Here is a 13,177-nt window from a genome sequence, read left to right as displayed (position 1 = left end):
AGAAAAGCAAAGAACATGGAAAGAAGATAATCTTGAAAGTTAGCTTGTACTTCAGTATACTGCCTCCATTATAAATCACTCTAGTTAGAATTAAAACACCTAAAATACTATGAAATCTTGTGAATAAGTATTTTATTTCACTATCTACACCCAAGGAACATAAAAGATTTCAAACACCATTTCTTAGTATTGCTCTAAAGTAACAAGTTTTTAGAAGATCTTTATTACCAGCAAGTAGGTCTGCAGAAGCTGAGGAACTAGAAGCAGCCTGGGTTGTGGGCTGGGGTTCAGAAGCACTACTTCCAAAAGCATCTAAAGGGAATTCCAGAAAGCATCAAAAAGAAGTGAGGAGTTCAATATTTAATACATAAATTCATCACTTATTGTAAACAAAAGATGACAAAATAACAATTTCATACATCAGAAGAAGAAAATTAAACTGCTTGGCCATCCTTATTGCAGAGCAGTACCATGGATGCAAAGTTCAGGTGGAAAAAAGGATGTACAAGAAACCACTACTTGAAAAAAAATCTCTTTTACTTGGGCCTCTTCTCAGATACAAACCACAGCATTCAAGACAACAGGGTTTTGGAGATGAATGCATTAGCTGAAAGTCTGGAGTAATTCCAGCCAGAAGCCAGTGGCTCACATGAAATCTTTTTAGAGGAATATCTCACTAATGTCTGAAATTCACCACTTCTAAGCACCATTTCTGTTCTTCAACATGCTTAGAGTTGGTTGTGCCCATCCTAATTTCCACCTTGTCAAATCCTGTGATTCAGATCTATCCAGTTTGAGACAAGTCACCCTGAAAAGTTCAGCTGCTTTGAGAAACAGAACAGAGAGAAAACAGCATGACCATGGAGATTAGCAAAGAAGAAAAAGGACAGAGCAGAATTTCACTGGACATCTAAGGAAGAGCCACACATGCACTGACTGGGGACAGAATGGCAAGTGTCATGACAACATAAAGACCACACCAACAGCTTATTTGCAGTTCGTTATGGTGCAATTTTAAGAACCAGACATGCCAGACTCAGCCCTAAGGCCACACAGAAAAGTTGTGAGAAGGGGAAACCCGCAGCTTTAGCAAAGCGCAGAGGTAATTGAAATGAAGTGATTCAACTCTGAAGTGGTGAGGAAACAAAAATACCCACCACCAAATAGGTCAATCACACCTGAAGAATCCACCTTTGCTGGAGAGGCAGTGGGTAGAGGAGAGGGGGCTGCAAATGCATCCACTGCAGTAAGCATAGGATAAATAATATTTAGTATCAGCAAGGCAACAATGATAGCTAAATATTTCAAAGCCACATGGGCTCCAACAGTTAGAACTACAGGTTTGGTAAATTCGGGTAATAGTCTCCAGAACTGCAAACAGAAAGTGTTACATTTCTCACACAGCAACTGAAAACCACAGTACTTCAAAGAAAACATGGCTTATTAAGCATTTTCTTATGCTTAGAGGAGGATTTCCTCTCTCAACAACCACATCACTTACTTCCTGAACTTCAGTGTCAGCCACTTCATGATTTGCATCTTCATCAAGTGCACATCTTGTGACCAAAGCAGCAAACCCCAAACTTAATATTTCTTAATATTTCAGTTTAAATACGTAAACTGGCAGTAAGTTATTTTATTTTTTTCTTTTCTTTTCTTTTTTTCTTTTTTTTTTTTTTTTTTTAACTTTTGGAAAAAAATCCAAACCCAGGAAGTCTGTGGAATGGCCTGTGAAAATAAGCACTCACCAGATAAAAGATCACCAGTCAGAGAACTCTCAGGCACAGGAGAAGCTGCAGGTTGTGGAGATGAAAATGTATCTTCCAGAAATGAAAGAAAAAACGAGAAAGTAAGTATCACTGAAATCAGTTTAAACCATTGCACAGCCTCAAAGCAGCAGAGTATCGGAAGAATTCTCTCTTTACCTGTACCAAAGAGATCTATGCTAGGAGTAGCATCTGGTTTAGGTGCTGCAGGTGCATCAGGAGCAGACTCAAATAAATCTAAGGCCAAGAACACAACACATCTTAACTCATTTTTGAAAGGCAGGACTGAAAACAGAAGTTTCCAATTTTGCACATCATATTTGAAATTAATAGGCTCTCTGGTTTGAAAGCCTAGCACACAACACGCATGCAACAACGAATTGTTCATTTGGTACTCCTGACAAGATCAATCCACCAGAATCAAAGAGTTAAAAACAAAATTACCACCAAATATATCTAGAGCAGGAGGAGCGGAGGTGGTGGCGGTAGCAGAAGTGGTGGCAGTAGTGGTGGTAGTGGCAGTAGCTGTAGTAGCAGTAGCAGCAGCAGCAACAGCAGCAGCTGGAGAAGGAGTTGTTGCAGGAACTGGAGTGGCTGCACTAGTTGTAGGGGTAACTACAGGAACAGCAGTCTCTGTTGGCTTCATAGCAAAGAGGTCCAGCTCAGGAGCAGCCTCTGCACTACCTTCGGATGGGGCAAAGGGGTCTTGTAAAAAGGAGAGGGGAAATATATGTGTATGCATACTTAGGATCACTGAGGGAGGAAGTCAAGAACAAAGCAACTATAGGCAATGCACATACTGCAAATACACACACATACACTGAGGAGGTCGCTAGCTTACTTATCCAGACATGTTACTTAAGTTTTTCTAAAATAAAGACTGTCTGAAAGGCTGAGCAGTCTACGTACTAGAGGGGAGAACTTTCAAAGGCTCCTTGACAAGGCCAAAAAACCAAATATGATGTAGGACTATCCAGGCTACTGCTTACAACTCAGCACTGACAGAACTGTTCATTAGCACTACCAAATAAACACGAAGTCACTGGGACTCAGAAACAGGCAGTTTCATTAAGCATGCTCTTCAGTGTAAGCTTTGTTTTTACCAATTGCAAACATTATGAAATTTTCAAAAAACACACTGCCATGTAGTTTAAACAAACAAACAAAAAAACCCCAGCAAAACAAGAGACTATCTAATGACATAAAACCCACCATTTCCTGAACATGCATCAAGAGCTGCTGCTACAGGGGTTGGGGTAGCTGGTGCTGCTGCCCCTTCAGCTGCTGCAGGGGCTTCCCCAGGAGAAGCTGCAAAGGCATCTTGGGTGCAGTTTAAGAACAGAAATTAAAAAAAAAAAAGAATAAAGAGAAGAAAAATATAGTAAAATAACCAAGTTAAATTGCATAGGTAGATCCCCTTATACAACATGAATGTAATTACTCCAACAGCAAGACAACTCATGCAGAGCAAAACGCTTTGTCTCTCCCCCAACCCCACACAAGTAGGTTGTAGACAGGGTTTGCAGATGGAGCTTCTTGGGTTGCCCACAATAAGCACAGCGAGTGTAAAAGAAGGCATTATTCTCATTGTATAAGGGTTCAGAGCAGCATGCTCACATACTACCCAAAATTAACTGATTAATGAAATTAACTTAAGAGCAGATATTAACAACTTGCATGCTCAAAGCCTGTATTACACATGATTAATCTGCAACTGTGACTTTACTTGCATAGTGCTTTGCACTATTATGAATAACAATTCAATTACTCTGGTAGATATCTGCATCTACCATTTGTAGTCTTTGAGCCAAGTCAGTCATGCAACATCTGAAAAATTGAACTTACTTGTTTCTTAACAGTATTCCAACTGGATCTTTCTGAAGCCATAACCTGATACATAGGTTATATTTACTCAGCTTGCTTCAAACAGATCAAGATTGTTCATCTTAACCAACGGTTGGTGAGTCATAACCTGTCTGTCCTTTCAGGATCACTTCTAGGCCAACCAGCCAAGTTAGGGAAAGCAACTAGTTTGTAGTTTTGCAAATGACTTGCTCATGAGGATTTTTGAAAGTTTTTGTTTGCCACTTGTTCCTTGATTATTTTTTCTTTTTGTTTGCCAATTCCTAAGTGGCACGCTTAAATTTCAAGCTATGAACAGCACGATTTCTAGGATTAAACGAGCATTTGTGCTCTCAATTCTATGAAGTAGTCCTAATGGACAGTGCCATTTGGACTATCCTCATAGGGAAGCATTTTCTTCGCAAAAAAAGACTGCACAATGAGGACTAAACACTTCAAGATGCTTGTAAAGGACATTTTTATACTGCTACAGAAATTAGCAAGTTTAAATAAATCTGTTGGGGAATACTGCAATTGCACTGTCAAATTAGCACAGGAAAAAGCTTAACATGCTTTAACTTGAATGCCAATTTTAAAATGAAAACAACCATTTTAAAAACAAATTCGTGCCATGTAATCTAAAAAGCTCAAAAGAACATGCATCAAAACTTCAACAGAAGAGAAGAAAGCCCACTAGTCTTCTACAATAGAATTAAAATGAGTTAGTAGCAAAAAAGGCCTGCTAATAAGCCATTTCAAATATAATTCTATTTTTCAAGTAACAGGGTTGTTCAACAACAAAACTGGATGGCAGTTGTCCAAGTAAAAACATCAGAATGAGTGAAACATCCCAGTGCTGTATGTGTACCAGACACTGGTGTGCACCATGTGGAAGGAATTCAGCACAGAACTGAACTGAAGAGTTTTGCATCATCCTGCTTGAGAAGATGCATCATGTGTGCACACATGTAACATCATGTGTGTTCAGTTTTGCACTACAAGGACAGCTTTCAGGTGAAGGGGCACCCTGGGCTCTTCCAAAAAAAACATTTGCGCCCACACAAGCTTGTAGCCCAACAGCACAGAGAGACATTGGTCAACCCTACTTATAATTATTTCCCAGAATGAAAGGATAGACTCCAGATTAGATTTAAGGCAGAAATTCAGAATGTATAGAGCTAGTCACTAGTCCTATGCTGGGATCACTTCAGCTTCAGAGTGACACCTATTCCTGTCCAGATGTTGGCTATTGAAGTTCCACATGTAACAGTCAAGATATTCAGGCGGGCACAAGTTCCTTCCAGTCCACAGATGCAAGGGAAGTTTGGCACCAGCTTTATTTTTTACTGACACTTCTGAGCAAAGTTCTTGCCAAGCACTGTAATTTTTTTAGCATCAGACTTGGGTTAAATGGTAGGTGGGATATACACCTAAGTTCATACTGGAATCTAAATGAAAAATGTCATAGTAAGAACTCCTAATATTCATTACTCTGATTAGTTCAAGGAACCTATACGAACACAAGAGACAAACCAACCTGAACAGGTGACCCTATAACTCATAGCCTAAACCAAGGTTTGCCATTGGGTTTTTCTTAAGTTAGTGCTTATTAAGTTCTTTTCAAAAGACTTTGCTGCTCCTGCAGGGTTGCCTTCTGCTAAAATCTAGCATAACATGCAAAAATAGATACATTTAAATCTGCATTTCTTATTATTTAAAAAAGGACAGTTTAGTTTCTTCTTTGTTCCTCCACATTGGTGTATTAATGCTACATTTGCACATTCAGTAGTGTAAGGTATTTTCTCCCTTTAAAGCAGTTACTGTATTCTTTATATTTTTGCATCTCCTGTTTAAAAAGTGAATTTAGATTTTGACTTCTAGAATCAAGAAACATGTGGTCCTCACTTGATTTTCTTGACATCCTGAAAACTTAAAGAGATGTTGCTGAAACCTTTGCAAGTTCACACTGCATGGAACATCTACCAGAAGTGACAGGTATGTATTCTGTACTGCATTGCACTTGAATTCATAAATACAGTCCTTACTGAAATAATGTGCAAACAAGGGGTTTTCAATGTTGTTAAACACTGAAGAAGTGCTTCAGTACATCTTGTCTGCAGCAAAATAAGTGTTCCTGCAGAGTGATCTCTTTTGTTTCACAAATTTGGGCTTTATCTGATGCCATGGCATCAATACATGACAAATTTACTCACACAGAAGCTACAACTGGCTTATAATCATTAATGTATTATGAAATGTGTGAAACAATCCTGTGGAACTCACAAATACAAGAAAGATCGTAGAACTGAAGTGCAAAGAAAATGTTTCCAGAGTTTTTTTCCTCTTCAGTCACTCATTACTTTTCGACATAGAAAACCTGACCTGAGTTATAAAGAAATATTTCACTATGCTCAGAGCTAGGAAATAATAATATTCATGCAAAGTGTTGTTGTTTGTTCAGTATTTACTAACTAAGTGTTAGCTTGCTATACCAGCATAAGGGACAGTCATTAGCCCTTAACTGCCAAAAGTCTTCACCACTTTGCCTGTAGTTTTTTTACAGAAAGACCACAGTTCTGCCCACTTAAAGTTCAAGTCATCTTAATGCCTAATAACTGAAATTTGCACACTGTCTGCCATGACTTGTTACTTCCACTGATTACAGACTAATCCCACAACAAAATGTAACTCATGAGCACATTACACATGTCCAAAAATACTGTGCCCAAATTCTATGACTGAGTGGCATATCAAGGTATTTTGCTCTTCTACCTTTGCATTTCTCTTTCCAGGAATGATTCCAGCTGCACTTTGAAAACAGTCTCCTCCTGTTTGTCTTTGAAACACGATTAGGAGTTTCTCAAACTGAAACTTTCAGGTAACTGAAAGCTTGCCTATTAATCAGATGGAATTCTTAAAAAAATCTATGCTGGGTCAATCCTGCATTTCTCATCTGTTTTCCAATACCGTATTAGCAATGAACACATATTGGAGAGCTTATCTCTTAAAGACAAAGCCCAGTCCCAGGCAGCATGCAGACCCCTATCAGCTGAAGTATCAGCAATATAGTGCAGTCAACAGTTATTCCAAAACCTCCTCTACTGCTTCCTCCTTCAGCTTGGTCACCTTTTCCCGCAGCTTCCTTCCCTACTCAGACACTCCCTGAAGACTCTTTACATTATTTCTCCTGAGATCACTGCTCTTGAACCTTCTCCTACCATACCTTACCACAAAAAATCATGTGAAGCAACAAAGCACTGGCAAGCTGCAAGAAGTTAAGGTGACCTCGAAGACTGTATCTCCAGCAGACCTCAAAGGTGAAATACCTACTTAATTGGATTAAGGGTAAGCATGTCTAGCATCACAAAAGCTAGAGTGTAGCAGTGTTTGCCCAAAAATGACCTCTTGCACTGGACACTGCCTTAAGGTAACAAGGAATGCTGGTACATGATGCTAGAATATACTTACAGCACAGCCTTCAGGGAGAAAAAACCCAAAGAAACAAAAAAACTCAAACCATGAGCAGAGAGATGGAAGTTCAATACAGACTCATGGATCTTAAAAGGGCCTGTCCACTGGGTGTCTTGAAAACACTGCAACGGTATCTTTGCTGCTGAGCATGTTTAGAGATTTTTCTTACTGAGAACTAGAGGTTTTCTGCTATCATAAATAATAGAACCTTGCTTTGTTCTGAAGTGTTCCAGGAAAAAAAGAAAGTCAATATGCATCTAATGTATAATCCACTAGAGATTTATCATATTTGAGTGACAAAATACATTCTCTTTAAAGGAAGAGATCAAGTCACAGAAGTCTGCATACCGGAAGAGTGAAATTCTTTCCACACTGAAGGGTGAAACTCCACTTCTTAACATGCGTCACTAAGTTATCTAATGATCAGTTAAATCTCTAGAAACTGAACACATCCAGGCCTTTGCCTGACAAGCCTGGAAACAGGCACATGATTTGGCAGTAGCTCTTTTTCCAGGCACAAAGTAGCAGAAAAGGTAAAAAAAAAAATCTGTATATTATTGCTGCAGTACTCGAAGAACTAGCACAGGTAGTTGTTTTTCTAATCCTGTTTCAAGTTTACAGTGATTTCTATCCATTTACCTATTCTTTCATTTTTCAAAAAGTCACACACCTATTACTAAATTAATTAATTACTAAATAATTTACTATATTACTAAGTTAAAAAATTAATAATGCAATTTGAAGGTGTAGTATCCAAGACTAGCTCGACCTCAGTGCTTACATACTGTAAGTTTTACACGCTGTGCATCTGCAGGGTTGTTAATGAACACAGGCCCTGGCTTCTGCAACAGTCTCCTGAGAGCAACCAGCATCAGACTCCCTCTTGCTCCTAGTGGCAACCAGAACCTTGCCCATTACAATTCTGAAGATGCTTCTCAACTGGTTGATCTTGTGGCACTTGGATTATTATCAATCTTTGTAAAAGGAGGGGTAAGCAGCAAGTAGCGGTTGTATTCCTTTCTTACAGCTTTTCAGCACTTTTACCAGGGGATATTTTGGTGCTGTCTGTAGAAGCCAGTTCTAAAAAAACCTAATTGGGGAATTTTCAGTCTTAAGGGAACACATTTGTAGTCAAACTGCTTATGTATGAGACCTCTCTGGCACTCCTGTCAGCAGAAGTGATAGATAAATACACCCCACAGAGAAGATACTAGAATTCAGTCTTGATAACAAATAAGTTATTACTTATTCCTGACATCTCCTGTCATACTGGAAGTATGCATGAGAGAAAACTAGAAAAACACAGTGGTCAGGTGATCTTAAACATAGGTTGTAAATGAGAAGATTTCTCCATTACTGGGCTGGTATATTGTTCAAAAGAAAAGTAATTTCTGGCATGCTGTTGGGAAGCCTCCTGCTCCACAGGAGTACCAAGAAAACTGATAACATACAGTGGGAAATACATTCTTACTCAAGTGGATAGTAGATAACATTAGAAACTGAATGAGCACAACTAAACTCTAAGAATATTTTTCCTTTCTTTTCTTTACATATTATTATTTGCATAGTTGGCATTTAGTACAAGTTCATCATCCTTTCAATTTACTGCAAACTTTTGTGAAATAAAACCCAGATTCAAGATTGCTGAAATACAGTATCCAGCTGGCTCAACACTCTATTTGCAGGAGATACCCAAAAGAAACACAACACAGCTCAAGTGTGGCATATAAGAAAGGGGAAGTCATCCATCCTCTTCAACTAAAGAAGCACAGCCGTTTTCTCAGAAACTGCAGTAGAGTGCATAGTTATTGAATAATGTGGAAACAATTCCTGCTTACCCCCATGTGGACCTGAGAACTACTGTTCTCAGCTGTTTAATCATAAGGTAACTCAGTCTTAAGGTTTACAGTTTTCCATATATATGCAGAGGAGTCTATTAGCTAAAAGCACAGCAAACAGTGGTAGTTGGGAAGTCTAGATTTCCTGATCCATCTACTATCCAACACACAGGCACTTCTGGTACAGCTGGATAAACCAGAGGCTTTGTTATGCAGCTGAGCTCAATGTTCCTTCAACTGCACCATCAACTGGTGTAGAGCACTACAGGAACCGAACTAACCTCCAAAGAGATCCACTTCAGCAGTGGCAGCAGTGACAGTGGGGGCTGTAGCAGCAGCAGCAGTTGTAGTAGTGGTAGTATCAGTAGTTGGAGCAGTAGTTGCAGTAGGCTCTGGGGCAAATGGATCTGAAATCTGTGGCTCAGCGGTAACACTGGAAAGTGCGGCCAGATTATCTATATGCAACCATGTAATGAAGATCAAACAGGAAAGGTAAGGGGAAAGGCAAACACCACAGTTGCTCAGCCCCAGAAAGCTGGAGCTTTTAGTAAAGGGTCTTAACGTACAGAGGTCTTAGAAACCAAAAATACTACTCACCCTCTCCCAAGAGGTCTAGTGATTGTCCATTAAAATGACAGCAGAATAAAAAACAGAGTAATTAGTAGAACTGCCAGATTGAAGAGGTTCATTAGTCAAATGTTCATTCTAAATCACATGTCTAGGTTATGTCTAGAAACATAAATTTCTACACCTGCTTTTCTAACATTCAAGAAGTTATTCTGACATGACAAAATTCATTCTGTTTAATAACTCTTCAAAACAGAACAGTACATCCCTAGAACCCTTCACAGAACAGGCACTAAAGCAAGGGTACTTTAGCAGTGAGCAGCTTGTAAATAGAGTTAAGTGACTTCAGGATATGATACATGGCATCCCTAGTCCCCAAATATATTCTGAGAGACAAACAGGTGGTGGTTCTTGGACTTAGGACAACTGTTAAGTGCAAAATAAATAAATAAATAAATAGAGCAGCTCCTCTTCAAAAGATTTTTCTGCATTTATGATAGAGCAAACATGCTCTGCAGGAACAACTAACTCCGTTAACACTTGCTATGAAGAGTATGAATGTTGACAGCATAAGCATAAGCAGACTGGCTCTGCTCCAAGTTTGGCTCCTTAGTCAACTGCTTCTGGCAGCCAATGAAGCATCTTTAATGACAGACTTTCCTACAATTTGATGTCCTCTAAGATCAGTCAGATTGAGCTCAAACACAGAAGTTCCGTCTACATAAAAATCAACTACGAGATATAAAAATGAGATAATGAGTTTGCCCTATTAAATTTTTATTCTGTCATTAGGATAGTCTGAGCTCAGCAACTACCTATTTACTAACCAGTATCTCAGTGCTGCTCCTAGATTCTTTGTACACATAACAGGGTCATGGGTTCATCTGATCCACAGCGAACAGCAAGCAGAGTCCTGATGGTTCACTGTGGGTCAGCATTTGGAAGCAAAATGATTTGAGCAGGCGCAGCCCTATCTTCACAAATTTGTCTTCATTTTACAACACTTGTAAAAAGGCAGCAAAAACCTACATTTAGGTTTTTTACAATTTTCATAACTGGTTCCTTGGGTGAGCTCTACTTGAGACAGACAGTACAAGCTGAACTAAGTCAAAATATCATTCTGAAAGAGCAGAACAGTACATTAAAAATGCAGCACCCTGGTATCCCATTACTGCACACCAGGTGAATGTCTCACAGCTAGACTTGGAATAAATAACTGCTGGCAAACTTTTAAGTTCTATTAGCTTAGTCTTCAATGCTTTTTTGTTATTCAGTTATGTTACAGAACTCAATACAGTGAAATTATTATTATCCAGCACAGCAATCTACATTTAGTCTTTATATGAGAATGATTAAAAACAGTCATTTTTTGTACAGTAATATTGAAGTAACAATACTGTTAGCAAATCCATGTTCTAAGGCATACTGTAAGGTAGTTCAGAGCAAAAATTCTAGTCAGTTTGCTTTTATATCCAGGACTAAAACCTCACAGAGATGCAGACTTCGACTTACTGCATTTTTTGTAATACTAGTCTACTCTGCACCTGCTAAATGGCTATCTATTCTTGCAGTGTGCTGCAGGCACCATATTATCCTATCTTGATGGCCTCCTGACAGCACAGAAGTGTAGATTTTCACAAGTTATAATTTGTTTGCTAGATGACATATTGTGTATTCAGAAAAAACAGTAGGCATACAACAAAATATACAGTGTACTGTACATAACCCCAAATATATTCCACTATACTGAATATACAGCATATGCCAAAATACACAGAACCTACACTGCCAGTGAGACTGAGAAAAGCAGGATTGTTTATTGCTGATATGTACAGATGCTGCAACATGAAGTACTTAATATTCACATTTTCCTGGCTATCCTGAACTGCAACACTTCTTCGGCTTCCTTCCTCTAGTACTATTTTCTCATGAGTTCCCACATTAACTTGCTGTAGTCCAGAAGAATAAACAGCTCAAGTAGCAGGGAGGTATGGTTACACAGCCTCCCAAAAGTCCTGGGGGGAAGGAAGGTCATCTTGTCCAGCCTTTTGCCCAGAAAAACAGAGCTCCTAACACCAGATCAGGTCAGTCATGGCTCAGACTAGTCCTGTCTTGAAATTTCCAGGAATGAAGAGTTCACTAGCTTGCATTCAGGGATCTGCCTCAGTACTGCTCTACTCTCCAGGTGAATTATGTTTACTCTTTCAGAGTTTAAGAAAAAAAAAAAAGGAAGATTCCAGTGCAGTAACAGGTCATCAAACCTGGACTGCTGCCAGCAGTCCAAGCAGACAAAGCTGAAGCTTCCTAAATTACCAAAATGCTATTCCGAAAGATAAGACTGACGTATACTTGATGAGGGTAGTGACAACTCTGGCCATTGGGAAATAGTTAGCTGTCCTTTTCTGTCATGGAGTAAGACTAAGTGAATTACTAGTCAATTTTAAAATTTTTAGTAATTCAAAAGAATAAAAACACCTGATTTCCAAACTATGAGTGTTTTATCCAAAAAGAAAAAAAACCCCAACAAATCAGCTTTCAATTTCTATGCAAATCAGTAATTTACAATTTTACTGGCTATTTACTTTACTATTCCTGCTCATTATTGGAGGAATGAGCAACTGCTTAAAAAAGTTAGCTCTTTCATGCTCTTTCAAACATCTCAAAAGCTTATATTCAGTGCTTGGCAACGACAAAGTAAGACAAATAGGACGAAATCAAAATACTGCAGTATAATTAGTCACAGGCACCCTAAAATAGATGACTCTTTGGTCTTGCTGTCTGGGTAAGATTATCTTTCTGTTAATAAAATTGACATTTGCAGGGAAAAAAAAAATTCAACAGATTAAACTGGAATATGCAATACAATGTCTACATCACAGCCCTAGCTATCCTCTCATAATGAAGTGGCTGAAATACAATGTCATCCTTAATGAACTACAACTAGGAACAGAAGCAGGGACTGCAGAAGCCACCAGTACCCAGCATGAGCACTGACAGCAGAGTCAGCATGACTCAGTGTTGCATTCCTGCCGGGAGAGGGCTGACGAGTTCATTAAGCTGCCACACAAAATCTCTTAAGATTACACCACAATGGGTTTACAACTATGTAAATTAAATCACATTTACTGGCCTAATTCCTTGTTTTAACAGGACAAGAGTGAGCACTGCCTACATTTACTGTGGTCCTCTAGATCACCAGCTGCTACTGCTGCCTGGAACAACAGGGTCAGATTTCAGAGAGCTGGTTAGTTATTCCTGTTTGAAAGCAGTTAGCCCTCTACTTCTATTTCCATATTAATATTCTAAGCACACAAGGAAGATACTTTATGAAAATATGTTAAGGCTTATCAGAGGTAATCACACTTGCAGCAGAACTAAATTGCTACCATTTGCTTTACATGGATTTTTGTTTTTAAAGCTATTTTTGTTCCTCCTCCTATTGATCTGTGGGCTTTGCTCCAGGAACGGAAGAGCTGGTTTCTGCCCCCACCTTGCCAGTAAGCACTTCTGGTTCTTCTGTTTTAAAGTGCCTACCCTACCTGCTCACCTTCATCCATCCCCTTCTTGCTCACTTTTAGTCACATAATCCTGGCTCCCTCAGCTTTGCAGTCAGGCCCTTATAAGCAGCTTATACTATTATGCATATCCCTGGAAAGAAGAAGTAGCCTTGTGCTGCAGAGGGATGCCTGGCTG

The 13,177-nt window shown here is 39.0% G+C and overlaps 1 protein-coding gene across 9 annotated transcripts in view; it reads right to left on the bottom strand.

Moving 5' to 3' along the window:
- The window catches only part of SNAP91 (synaptosome associated protein 91), a 78,779-nt gene that overhangs the window by 29,946 nt on the left and 35,656 nt on the right, over window positions 1-13,177 (bottom strand). For 5 of the 9 annotated variants that reach the window (XM_083858029.1, XM_083858025.1, XM_083858030.1 and 2 more), the window contains exons 14-17: window positions 1,926-2,003; window positions 1,749-1,820; window positions 1,158-1,241; window positions 229-312 (exon numbers count right to left, since the gene is read on the bottom strand). In XM_083858029.1, the coding sequence (XP_083714155.1) occupies window positions 229-312; window positions 1,158-1,241; window positions 1,749-1,820; window positions 1,926-2,003 (318 nt within the window). Of the gene's footprint in view, window positions 1-228; window positions 313-1,157; window positions 1,242-1,748; window positions 1,821-1,925; window positions 2,004-2,210; window positions 2,472-2,978; window positions 3,087-9,198; window positions 9,373-9,514; window positions 9,530-13,177 lie in introns of all 9 variants that reach the window. The other 4 variants (XM_083858031.1, XM_083858032.1, XM_083858033.1 and 1 more) reach the window with 3 other exon arrangements.

This window comes from Zosterops lateralis, assembly GCF_965231275.1.
Source record: "Zosterops lateralis genome assembly, chromosome: 3".
In the NCBI taxonomy this organism is placed as follows: Eukaryota; Metazoa; Chordata; class Aves; order Passeriformes; family Zosteropidae; genus Zosterops; species Zosterops lateralis.
The sequence above is the reverse complement of the archived record's forward strand: the minus strand, read 5'-3'. Positions and strand labels throughout refer to the sequence as shown.